Source organism: Carettochelys insculpta, chromosome 30 (genome assembly GCF_033958435.1).
Source record: "Carettochelys insculpta isolate YL-2023 chromosome 30, ASM3395843v1, whole genome shotgun sequence".
Classification (NCBI taxonomy): domain Eukaryota; kingdom Metazoa; phylum Chordata; order Testudines; family Carettochelyidae; genus Carettochelys; species Carettochelys insculpta.
Window position 1 is genome coordinate 1,484,067 of NC_134166.1, and position 13,238 is coordinate 1,497,304.

Sequence of the window (13,238 nt, forward strand, 5' to 3'; positions counted from 1 at the left end):
AGCCAATCTGTACATACTGTGTAGAATTAAATATTCAAGAGCTTTCTAGGAATTAAACTCAAACTTCCAAGTTTCCTCCCTGTGCAGGGCTCCTCCTAGGTCTTTCCCTAAAGACCGTTCAGCTATCTTGCTACATCGTTCCTTAAGTGAGCCAATCCAAGTTCTCTTATATCTGCAAGTAGAGTGTGAAGTCACCTGTCTATGGCTGAGTCTACACTACGAGTTTAAGTCAAACTTAGCTGCAGTAGGTTGATTTTTCTAAGTAAATCCACACCCCAGGCCATTCTGCTGACTTTAAAGGCTGGTAAAATCAGTTTCTGTACTTCTGCTTGATGAGAGGAGCAATGGAAAATTTGACCTTATGTGGTCAGCTTTGGGGTAGTGCAGATGCAGTGCTGCAAAAGTTGCTGTTCTTGGACGCCGGGGATGTTTCACAGTGCCCCAGTGTGACCACTCTGACCAGGACTTTCAACTGTGCTGCTCTCCAGGTGCTCAGGAAAAGCTCCAGGAAAATTTGAATTTAATTTTCTGTTTGGTCAGCATGATGAGCCCAGCGTCACACCTGACCTTAAATGCCCAGAGTTGCAGATGACCTCCCTCATTGATCGTGTAGGAGACCCTGGATTTTATTGCTGTGTGGGGAGAGGAGTCTGTGCTCGCAGAAGGAGAAAGCGGCAGAAAACATGCTGGTATCTATGCCAAAATCATATCACTTGCTGGAAAAAGAATACACCAGGGACAAACAGCAGTGCCGCTTGAAAATATAGGAGCTCAGGTGGGTGTAGCAGAAGACAAAGGAGGCAAATGGGCAGTCTGGGTCAGAGCCACAAACATGCTGCTTCTGTGAGCAGCTGTGTGGGATTCTGGTGGGGAGGGACCCAACCAATGTCCCAGAGGTGTCTGTGGATACCTCCCAAGTGCCCATGCAGCCTTGGGCAATGAGGAGGATGTGATTGATGAGGAAGAGGATGAGAATGCTCAGCAGGCGAGTAGAGCATTCTATCTGACTGACAGCCAGGACCTTTTTTTTTTTTTTTAACTTTGGAGTCAGTCCCCTCCTCCTAGTACATATTCATGTTGGGGAGGACGCTTTGGTGAGTTCACTCTTTTAATCATGCTACAAATGGGATAAGCTGATTGGGTGTGATCTGTGGTGGCCACTCTGCCTACACAGTGGGGTCTCCCTGGATCAGTTTGTTAAAGTGTGTGGAGACTGAGCTGAAATCCTTCCTGCACACCTCTATAAGGCTCTCATAAGAGGTATTCTTCAATCCTGCTCACAGGGTTTCTGGGGAGGCCTTTTTTTATTATGTCCTCCACAGTAGGATACCTTTCCACACCAAGCCAGCAGTAAATTATCTGGCATCATTCTAGCTCAAATCATTGCAGCATAAGGTGCAGGTTTCTGGCCGCATTCAGTCAGCATCGGCTCTTTATCATTCTGTGTTATTCAGAGAAGACTCGTATCACCTTTGACAACCTGGATGAAACAAGGGAAGCTATGTAACTGATGCCGCTGAGGCAGTACACCTTCACTTGCTCATCCCCAGCAAAGCAAGGCTTGCAGACTGTGCAAGCCCCTGCCACCATACCTGGCAGCCCTCCCATCAGCAGGCCCTTGTGGGAAGGGAAGGGTGCACTCTTCCAGAAAATGGAGTGGTGAACACACAGTGACCTCTTGAGCCAGGCCCTGCTGCCACAATGAGCCCTTTTTCCCCCAGGCCACCCCTTTGCAACCACAGTCCCCTTTGCAAGCAGGGATGAATGCCTAGCCGTGGGAGCTGCAATTTGCAGCCACTTTGTCATGCATGCTCTCAAAGCAGGAGCAAAAGCCCAACCTATTTGTTACCATACTTGCCACCAAATTGTACTTGATGCCCAGTTTGTAGGCACTTAAAAACATAACTTTGGCCTTATACGTGAGGCATGCCTACTGTTTGGGACGGAAGGTCTTTCGTGGTAAGAGATCAGCTTCTGTATTCTACAATGTTTCTTCTATAAAGTCTCCCCTTCACTTTTTCTGTGTACTAAAATGTATCTCCTCTGAAGCCTGCTCTTCCACTTTTTTTCATTACAGCAGATGCAACTGTGAGTCAGTTGCCCACTCACCTGGCTCCTCCGGTTATTCAGGTGCAATAGTTCTGAAGGTGAAGAAATCTGTAATTGGGATGAGATGTTTAACAAGCAAATGCAATCTTCCTGCATTGGCAGGGTGCAGTTAAATGCATGGAGGAAAATGATGCTGCAGGAGATGCCAGTAGAGTGTGAGAAGAGGACAGCATGTGGGAACCGCGAAGCCGTGACCCAGAAGTAGATCTTGAGGCTTGGGACAGCAAAGAGAGCTGCTAAAGCGCCTAGTAGGGGCACATGAGAAGCGTATGGAAAACAGACACTCTCCCTTGCACCAGATGCTGAACCATCTGCCCTCCCCACTATGTTCCATAGTCTCCTCTCCCAGGAGCCCTAGAATGCAGGAGTGGCGAGTCAAGGACAGCCTTGCACTCAACTCCCTGGGATGTCTCCTGGAACAGAAGGCTGTCCTTCCCACAGCTGGGATTGCTGAACAGGGAGATTGTCATATGCAATTTGCCCCTGCTCCTAACCCCAAGCTCAAATCCTGAACTCTTCTTCTGTCTCTGTTCCTTGTGTTCGCTAATTAAAAAATGCATGATTTCTCATCAACAAGATCTTTATGGCTTGCATTATTCTGGAGGAGGCGACGGGGGGATTAAAGGCCAGCACGCTTGGTGCCTGGGGCACCTTGTGAGGCGCAACAGACACGACTATCCTATCATGATCTGGTCATTCACAAAAACTGGTTTTCAAAGTGTCTCTGATTCACAGTGCCCTTTGATGTGTTCACCTTATTGCCCTCATGTTTGGCTGCTCATAATTAGTGGCTAGGCAATCTGCCTTGACCTCCGCCACCCCACCAGATAATTTTTCACCTTGCTTTCACAGATATTATGTAGCACAGAGTAGGCTGCCGCAAGAATGGGAATTTTAGCAGGTCTGACCTAGTCAATAAACTGCAGAGCCTTCCCTTTGAATGTCCAAAAGCATATTCTACCACCATTCTGCACTTGCTCAGCCTGTAGTTGAACTGGTCCTTACTAGTGTCCAAGTTACCTGCGTAAGGCTTCTTGAGCCATGGGAGCAAGGAGTAGGCTGGATCTCCAAGGATAATTATATTGGCATTTCAACATCGCCAATGGTAATTTCTGGTCTAGGTAGTAAGTTCTACCTTACAGCTGTCTGAAAAGACCAGCGTTCCTACAGATGCATGCATCATGCATATTTCCTGACTATTCCCACATTGATGTCAGTGAAATGGATCTTGTCATTTACCAGCAACTTACAACACCATCGAGCTGTATCCTTTGCGGTTTATGCACTCTTGGCAAGGTGGTCTGGTGCCAAGATAGAGTTGTGCATGCCATCTGTTGCCCAACCACAGTTAGCAGATGGCTTTGCCAAGATGGAGTGCCCTATGTCCTGCATGTTTCCCAGAGTTGTCATCCTTTCAAGCATCCTTTTTCACCTCAAAAAAGATATATTGGCATTAGAAAAGGTTCAGAAAAGGGCAACTAAGATGATTAGGGGCTTGGAACGGGTCCCATATGGGGAGAGGCTAGAGAGACTGGGACTTTTCAGTTTGGAAAAGAGGCGATTGAGGGGCGATATGATAGAGGTATATAAAATCATGAATGGTGTGGAGAAAGTGAATATAGAAAAATTATTTACCTTTTCCCATAATACAAGAACTAGGGGACACCAAATGAAATTGATGGGTAGTAGATTCAAAACTAATAAAAGGAAATTTTTCTTCACACAGCGCACAGTCAACCTGTGGAACTCCTTGCCCGAGGAGGCTGTGAAGGCCAGGACTCTATTAGGGTTTAAAAAAGAGCTTGATAAATTTTTGCAGGTTAGGTCCATAAATGGCTATTAGCCAGGGATAAAGTATGGTGCCCCTAGCCTTCAGAACAAGGGCAAGAGATGGATGGCAGGAGATAAATCACTTGATCATTGTCTTCTGTTCTCCTTCTCTGGGGCACCTGGCATTGGCTACCGTTGGCAGATGGGATGCTGGGCTGGATGGACCTTTGGTCTGACCCAGTATGGCCATTCTTATGTTCTTATGTTCTAAGGGTATTGATTACTTTGGCTACTTGGATCACAGCAGCCCCCACTGTAGATTTACCAGCTCCAGATTGATTCCCCACTGATCAATAGCTGTCTGTCACTGCAAGTTTCCACAGTATTGACACTTGCTTCTCAACTATTGGAGGAGGTGTCATGCTGGTATTGGTGCACTTCAGGGCAGGGAAAGCAATTTGCAAAGTTCCACAAAAGTGGCCTTACGCGTGTAAAAGTTTTGCAGCCACTGCTCATCGTCCCATCACTGCATAATTATGTGGTCGCACCGGTTTGTGCTTGTCCAACAGGACCAGAATCGGTATTCCACTATGTCAACTTGATTGACTGCCACCAGCATCTGCCAATTGCTCCAATGAATCATTTCAGAGTTGTCTGTGTTCGTGGCCTCCTCACATTCTTCTTCACTCCAGGGGCTTCTGGATAGCCTCTGGACATACTGCGATATAATGCCCGAGGTATTTACAATGCTTGCCACAGCATTCTGAAGCTGCGCAGGGTCCATGCTTACCCTGCTATGGCATCTGCACAGATAACCAGGGAAAAGGGGGCATGAAAACAAATGTTTGCCGTTGCTTTCAAGCAGGGAAAAGGAAAGAGATAAGTGCACTATGGGAGGCTGATGACTAGTACCTAGAACTGCTCGTTGCACTTTCTTTGTCCCACCAGGCACTGAGCCTAACCCAGAATGCAAAAGGGCAGCCGGAGATGTGGGATATTTGCCCCCTGTATCACTGTCATAGGTGAAGTAACCCACCCTACTAGGGAAGCACTCTGTTAAACTTGTGCACACAGCAAGTGCATGCACCTTGGACTTTACAAAATTAGGTGCTAAAATAATCAACCTTAATAAATTTGACTTAATCTTGTAATGTAGACCTGAGATTAGTTAGCAGCAGCCACTTAATCCTTCATGGCAGAATTTCTTCCTGCTTACAGGGTAGATGGTGTATGTCAGACAAACACTGCTGGTTTGTTATACTCTTTAAAAGTGCCACAGCAAATTTCTAACACATTTTCCAGTTCTTAAGGCTGAAATTATTGTTCATGAGCCTCATCTGTAAATATTGCACCATATTTATTCTTACCCCCACCTGGAGGTGGAATTGTTTTTCTCTTTTTCAAATTCTCTCTTATTTCCAATGAAATTTCTGCTTTCTGTTGCTTATAGGGCATCAGCTCCTGGAGGTCCATCACATAAAAGGGAGTGTTCTGATTGGAGTCAGCTTTGTGAAGTATTCAGAGAGAGGCAGTCCAAGAGTGAGTAGAAGAGGGCATTTCGGGGGACTTCTGACTTGGACATACCTGTGGCTTGCTGATCTTTGATCTGTCTAGTGAGCTGTTGCAGTCTGCTGATGAATTGAGCTGAGTAGCTTAGTATTGTGCAGATATTTTTGTCTTCAAGTATGAATACTGGGCTTTTCTTTATTCAAAAGGAAAGTCCCATTTCTGCCATCACAACCACTTGTGAGAAGTGCTCATGCGCTGCCACTGCAATCATCAGTTCCTTCTGTGATGGAGAAGGTTTGGGGTTTTGTGACTTGAAGGAATAGGAATGTAACTTAACTTTTCTCTGGTTTAGGAAGTAGCAAACTTGCCTATTTCCACAGCTGTGGAGCTGTTATTGGTAGAGGATGTGACGGTGGTGCCAGACAATGCCACTATATATAATCATCCTGCTGTGAAGGTAGGAACGTTGTTAGTATGGTTAAATCATATCACATCAGTCTTTGGTGTAGTACATAAAGTTCCTTCAGAACTCAGGTGAATACAGTCTGATCCTGGTCACTTTTATTCCTGTTTAATTTACTAGTTTGTTCCAAAGCCTCCTCTGTTGGCATTTCAATCTGGGACGGTGCCTCTGATTTGTCAGATAAAATGAATAGATCAGTTGTTGTTGGAATTTCCCTCACATCCTTTACAGTGAAGACAAATGAACAAATGTAGTTAGCTTCTCTGTAATGGCTTTGTGTTCTTCAAGTGCTCCTTTTACCATCTGGTAGCCTCACGGATTGTTTGGCAGGCTTCCTTCTTCTGATGTACATACAAAAATTTTGCTGTTAGTTTTTGTCCTTTGCTTATTTCTCTGTAAATTCTTCTTTGGTTTGCCTAAGAATTGCTTTACACTTGATGTGCCAGAGTTTGTTCTTTTGTGTTTTCCTCAGTAGGCTTTGACTTCCAATTTTTCAGAGAGGTCTTTTTGCCTCTAATCCCTTCTTTCATTCTCTCTCTTTAGCAATGGTGGCATTTTTTTGGTCCACTTACTGGATTTTTGTTAAGTTTGGATTCACCTATAGTTTGAGCCTGTATTGCAATGTTTTAAAAATGTTTCCATGAAATTTGCAGTTCTCAATTCTTATTTGGGCTAAAACTCTCTTTTGAAGTCGGAGTAAAAGCTGAGTATGGACTGCAAGTGAGCCAGCACTCTGTGTTGGTAGAGGAGTGAGTACACTGGTATCTAACTTGGTTTTATATCCCCTTTAAGGAAATATTTGATCTAGTGGAAGGATCCGGATACTTTTTGGTCAACAGCAGTGAAAAGGAGACCATAAACATGACCTACCTGGAAGCAGAGAGTGCCATCGAGGTGAGCACTTGGAAAATTTTTTGCTCTGGAGAAAAACCCAGGTTCACAATCTCACAGGGAGAGTCACCCTTTTGAAATAAATAGATATTTTCTCTTGCTTTCCATTCCCCATTTCCTTTTGCCTTCAGAACTGCTTATGCAGTTCACTGTAACACACTGGATTATTTTATTGCTAGCAAATGTGTAAAGCAAGCCAAATGATTGTTGGAGTAAATTCCTGAATAAGAGAAAACATTCTAGAATAATGGAATAAAGAATGTCTGTCACCAAATAGTGCAAAATACCTTTTGGGTTTTATAATATGTTTATGGATTTGGCTGACTTCCAGATCCTGTGTAGCATGACACTTTCAAGAATTATTGTTGCTCAATCAAAATAATTTTCACCCATAGCTTTCCTTGCTGCTATTTCCTGTAGCAATAAACACAAGGCAATATATTTGATACTAACTGGTCCAGGGACATGAGTGAGCAGTCGGGTAAGACATCAAACTTGAATCAACTTCGCTTTCCTGTAAAAAGAAATATCTTCCTCCTGAACATCATGGAGAAACATCTTGATCATTTGACCTTCTGGATTATTAAATCATTTTCAATAATTTTAAATTAGACTGAACAATGCTCTAGTAACTGCTGTAAGAACAATCCTGTGATGGCTTCTGGTTGACCCTAACATAGCTTTTTCCCTCTTTCATTTAGATGATGGTTTGAACAAAGACTTGTCAGAAGCATGATAAATTTGGTCACTTTTACAAGTTTAGATTTATCTTTTTGGTAAAAAAGATGTAAAGTAAATTGGTATCCATTGCAGACAGTCTGGCTATGCCTTCTGACTTTCATTGCAGGTCATCCCTTTGCATCCCGGATCTGTAACCTTGGAGGTCTATGATCTCTGTCTGGCATTTCTGGGACCAGCTGCCATCTATCTACATGTGTCTGATATGCATGAGTTGGAGGTGGAGCTCATTGATAAGGTGAGACAATCTTAGGAAAACTCAGAAATATCTAGCCTGGTGGGATGTGGTATATTTTGTTTTCATTTCTGTTCAAACCTTGGGGTTCTTTTGCACTACATGGAGCTACCTATGAAGTAATTTTTGTTTCAAGAAATATATTTGTTTTATTTTCATGCTGTTAGAGAAATCTTTGTGCACCTATCTTAAATACCAGAGATACAGCCAATGTGGCAGCCCTTCACCTAGGCATCCAATAAGAAGATTTTTGGCTACTCCTTCGTGCTGTCGAAACCCAAAGATAAAATGCTTGACTACACAACATGTATTTCTGAAATGATGAAACCCATCTTTATGTAGGTTGCTTAGTAAGATAAACTCTTAACTGTGGTGAGTTTGAGAATTTGAGACTTCAAACATGTGTGAGTTACTTTGGGTCCTGTAATCCTTGTAATTCTTTCTTCAAATCCTGTGGATTAGAGATACTTCACATGAGCCACTTAACCTGGACTTGGTGCATTTTCTGTGGGCTTTGTACACAGGACTGTATGAGACGTTATTTTATTTCAATACTTGGTTAGATATTACCAACCCCTTTCCATGTTTCTACTCTTCTTCCTTGGGGAAGTAATCTACTTCTGGAATTGAGCAGCAAAGAGCTTATGGAGAAGATTGAGTACAGTATCTTAGCTTGGTGATAAATCATGAGCACATCAGACATTTGTTTTGGTAGTAAATCATGCTGCGGTAGAAGAACCATGCCAGTCTTTGGTTGTTCACATTCTGTTAATGTCAAGTCATATTTCACCAGCATTAAAAATATATTTAAGGCCTTTCAATGTCCCAACGATGATGTCACTGTGTGCACAATGGGAGACCCTGATGGAATTCTGCCTCACTATGCGGCTGCCATACATTCTGGCAGCCCCCACAGCAGCTCTTTAGAAGAGGTGAGCTTCTAACTTTCACAGAAGCAACTCTGTATTTCTGGTCAAGAAGAGACAGTGAGAGGATAAAGAGTCTGTGTGAATCTTCTTGAATGTCCTACCTATGGCTATGTCCACACTAGAGAGTTTTGTAGACAAAACTGGGGGGAACATCTACAAACAAAATGTGTTTTGTTGACAGAAACAGTCAACAAAAAAGCTTTTTAGGTTCTCCACGGGGCCTTTTATTAACAGGGCAGATCAAAAGAGCAATCCACTTTTATGTGTAGATGCAATCTGTCGACAGACTTTTTGTTGGAACATCTCTTCTGACAGTAACTTCTGTAGACAGATGCTTCTAGTATAGACTTAGCCATTGTGAGTACCTTTCTGCAGGTAGAAAGGAGAACATGAAAGGGATAAAGTGGAGGTGTCCTTTTGCAGCTCATCCAAGGGCAGATACAGGTACAAAGACCCTGCCAAAAATGTAAAAGTGCTCTTTTTTACATAGATTGAGATTGGCAAATCTGTCCTTGTCAGCGTGCAAATCCTTGGTTTTCATCGACATCCACTCCGGAGTAAATATTTCAAGTACATGAAGCTCAAACTGCAGGCAGCATCTGTTATTGTTACACTTGTGTGAGTATTACAGTAGGCAGCCTGGTGCCTTTCCACCTCAAATAACAGCTGATAATGTCCATTCAGTACTGCAAAATAGAATTTATTATTACATAGCAAAATCCAGCTCACTATCCGTACCCTGGCCAAAAGAGTGTTGCGAGGAGTAGATGCCTGGACTCTTCCATTCTGTCTCCAGTTATGTTACTGCCTCAGGGTGTGCGTTCTTGGGAATGTCACTTAAGTGCCCCATGTCTGAGGGTTAATCTTTTGTAAAGTGGAGATCATACATAGGGTAGGTCACCAGGCTTAATTCATATTTGTAAACATCTCAGTGTAGGTCATCAGTGAAAAGTGGTGTAGAAGGCAAAGTGTTATCTCCACTACCATCGCTTGGCTTTCTGCACGGCCATGGAATCCCCTTGCCACAGAAAAATACAGCTGTACATTAAATATGTTCACAGTGTTTATTTCTGACATGGGTAGCCCAACCCCTTGCTCACTCTGTTTTCCTTGGAATCCCTGCATTATCTTAGTACTGTATTGCTTGCTCTGAGGAGGCAAATGAAAACATGTACTCACTTACCTTAGTATTCAGCAGTGATGTCAGAGCAAATGAAGGGCGGTTTAATGGATTACATAATTTAACCCTTGCCACAACCTGATGGAAATGTTGTGTGCATGGAAAGAGACTATTTTTCCATGGAAATGAATGATCCCAGAGCATTAATGTGATTGAATGTAGCCACAAGAACATCTCACAACTATCACAGATTGTGAATTCTGCCACTGAGAGCATTGCGCAGTGTAAATCTAAGCTGTGCTGGTTGTCTAAACACAAACCTCAGACTTTTGAACTCCTCTTGTAGTTAGAAGGATTTTCTGTTCCAGCACCCCGTGATCTTAATGCAGGGTGGGAAAGTGAAGTAAATGTTAAGTATCTCTGCAGGCTAATGGAGGAAGTGGATGAATACTCTGAAGTCTACGTACTCCGAGCTGTTGCAATAGGCCAGACAACTTTGGTGGCAACAGCCTGGGACAAGATGGGAAGAAAATTCACTTCTCCTCCTCGGAAGGTTGAAGTAAGAGTGCTCACAATTTGTGTCTGCCTGCCTTTGGATGCTTCTCCCTTGGTGCAGAATCATTTTCTTCAAAGTGCAGTGAGAAAATTCAGTTGGATAATGTTAGCCTGAAAAGCTTGAGTTTTAGATGGTTTTGACAGTTGTAAAAGGATGAACATATCTTATTAGAAATCACAGATCTTGGCAATAACAATATACTGATATTTGTATATTTTACCAAATTATCCCATTTTCCTAGTAAAAAATCTGTGTAGTCCTGATGTTTACAAATCACTATTTTGAGGAGTAAAGGGACTTTGAAGTTGCCCAAGCACTTCAAAGTACTGGCGGGTGAGCCGCGGCTACACGCCAGCTGGCACTTCCAAGTTCAACACTTCAAAGTTGCCCTGGGGGAGAATTAGCTTAATGAAGTTTTGCATATGCAGCGCAGCACTTCATTAATAATCTCTCAACACCCTACTTACCATGCTTCCTTCAAAGGAGGGAGCTAGTGTAGATACACCCGAAGTGTTTGCTAACTAGGAGTCCCATTCTTTCTTTATAGTGCTCTCAAAGGGAGGTGACATAATTATCTTGAGAGATGCATGTGTGATTTATTTTGCATGTTGTAGCAAGTAATTCATATACTGAGCTACCAACAATCTCATGGTCTCTCAAATATACGTCATTTTAGCTCTTGTGAGTTGCGTGTGAGGGTCGAGGATAGAACTTCTGTGGCTCTTCAAGACTTAAGTGCCTGCTGCCCTTTGTTGTGCACCACTAAGCTAAGAGTATTTTCAATATTAATGGTTTGTCTTTTTTAAGTGGAAATGCTGCATCAGAAAAATTGTGCCCTCCTTTTCCTTTTCTCAGGTCTTTCCTCCATTCAGACTCATCCCAGAGGAAATGACCCTCATTCCACACAACATGAGGCAGGTGAGCTTTAAAGTATATTAGTTCTTCCTTAGACAAATGAAACTTACCCAGTCCCCTTTGTCTTTCCTTCTCCTGCTCTGCCCCGGATGCCATATTACAAGAGTATGCCACTGGTACAAATGGCACGACAGAACAGTTGGGGAAAGCTCTGTGTCAGGGTGGGGAACAGTTTTTGGGTTGGAGGCCAGTAAACCACAGAAAAATCAGTCAGGGGCCACATGGAAGTGAGAAGCTTTTTTTTTTTTTTTTTTTTAAAAAAAAAAAAAGACATGGACTTACCCCGACTGATAAGCAGAAAAAGAAAAGAGACACTCTTCTTGCTCATGCAGTTTGGGGCAACAGGGTTCCTCACACTCCAGCTCAGTGGTGCAAGGCACCAAGGATCAGATCTTCCTCCGCAAGGCCGGATTAACTCTTCAAGAGGCCTGGGGCTAGTAGATTTTGTGGGGCCCCTAGGGTTTAGGATGGGATCCAAGATGGGGGATGCAGTGTGTGAGAGAGGCCTACGGGTGTGTGTGTGCAGGGTCTGGGGAGGTGGTGTTATGCAAGAACCGGGGTGGAGGTGAAGGTTCTGGGTTGTGATAGGGTGCAGGAGCTGGGTAGGTCTGGGGGTCAGGGCGTGGGATGAGGGCACCTACCTGATGCAGCTCATGCAGGAGGAGGTGCGGGTGGCTGTGTACTGCCATGTGTGGGTGGGTGCTGCCTCCGTCACTCCCACTGGCTGAGATTCCCAGCCAATGGGAATGAGGGGTGGAGCCTGCAAGCATCACAGAGGACACAACTTCCGTGTGCTGCCATTCCAGCACAGAGCCTGTGGGTTGGATGTAGATCACAGGTTGCTTTGATCCAGCCCTTGAGGCTTGAGGCTCCCCCTCCAGCAGCGGGGAGGTGACGTGATGCTGGCATTCTAGCCGCACAGGGTGGGTCAAAACAAGTTGCAGTGCTGTAGGTTCCCCTCCCCTGCTCTTATGTCCTAGTCCTAGTCCTGTTCCTGTTTTCTACTTTACTGCCTCTTTCTCATGTAATTGTCTCCACTCTTCTCTAAGAGTAGGAGTCAAAGTTACATCAGGTGTACTTGGTCTTTTCTTCCCCTCCCTCTGACTCCACCTCCAGATAATTTCCAGGCTACCTTCTCCTCTTTCTCTAAATTGATTTGCCTTTTATTCGCACTGTGATGTGTATCTGGGACACTCACTTCAGAAGACAGGGAAGGGGTACTGCATTGTGTGTTTCCAGTATGTGATACACTTTGCTTGTGGTCAAGGAAAAGCACAGATCTGGAATGTGCATTATTTCATTTGCTTCATTTTCTTTCTGAGGCTACATTTTCCTCAATTTGTTTAAATCCGTTGCAGGTGATGTCAGAAGGTGGCCCACAGCCACAGTCCATCATTCACTTCTCCATCAGTAATCAGACTGTGGCTGTAGTTAACAGGCTGGGCCAGGTGATAGCTAAGGCGCTTGGAACAGCCATAATTCAGGGTACCATTCAGGCTGTCAGTGAAGACACAGGAAAAATAATTGTTTTCTCCCAGGTATTTTCCTATCTTGTTTTGTAATTTTCCATTGGTTCCTTTGGTTTATTTCCCGTGTACTGACTTCTGCTGGGGAAGCACATCTGCAAGTGGATTCGGATGTCTAAGGGCATGATCTTGAAATCTTGTAGTTGAACAGAACTCCCATCACCCCACGCTAGCAGCATGCTACACCTAGAGAGAAATAGTCTTTGGAGGGTTATCATCAGGTTCGTTCTTTTGTTTTATGGTTGAAATGAGAGGTAAGGCTGTTGGGGGGAGAAATACTGGAGGAACTGCCAGCTGTCCATTCCTCTCAGTTTCTTGCTTTGTTGCACCCTCAGTGGGAAGTGCCTTGTTGAAACTCAGTAGTTATTTAATTCACATGAGAAATCAATGGGGCATCAGATAACTCTGTGCCACTTAGAAACTTGGTCTCCAGTCTCCTTCCTGAGATTCTGTCTGTTCACTCATATCTCAGGGCAT

At 43.8% G+C, this 13,238-nt stretch overlaps 1 protein-coding gene across 4 annotated transcripts in view; it reads left to right on the top strand.

Moving 5' to 3' along the window:
- NUP210L (nucleoporin 210 like) overlaps positions 1 to 13,238 on the top strand; it is a 59,128-nt gene that overhangs the window by 25,486 nt on the left and 20,404 nt on the right. For all 4 annotated transcript variants that reach the window (XM_074980503.1, XM_074980504.1, XM_074980505.1 and 1 more), the window contains 8 exons: positions 5,330 to 5,418; positions 5,741 to 5,845; positions 6,644 to 6,745; positions 7,590 to 7,718; positions 9,135 to 9,262; positions 10,191 to 10,323; positions 11,176 to 11,238; positions 12,594 to 12,773. In XM_074980503.1, the coding sequence (XP_074836604.1) occupies positions 5,330 to 5,418; positions 5,741 to 5,845; positions 6,644 to 6,745; positions 7,590 to 7,718; positions 9,135 to 9,262; positions 10,191 to 10,323; positions 11,176 to 11,238; positions 12,594 to 12,773 (929 nt within the window). The remainder of the gene's footprint in view (positions 1 to 5,329; positions 5,419 to 5,740; positions 5,846 to 6,643; positions 6,746 to 7,589; positions 7,719 to 9,134; positions 9,263 to 10,190; positions 10,324 to 11,175; positions 11,239 to 12,593; positions 12,774 to 13,238) is intronic.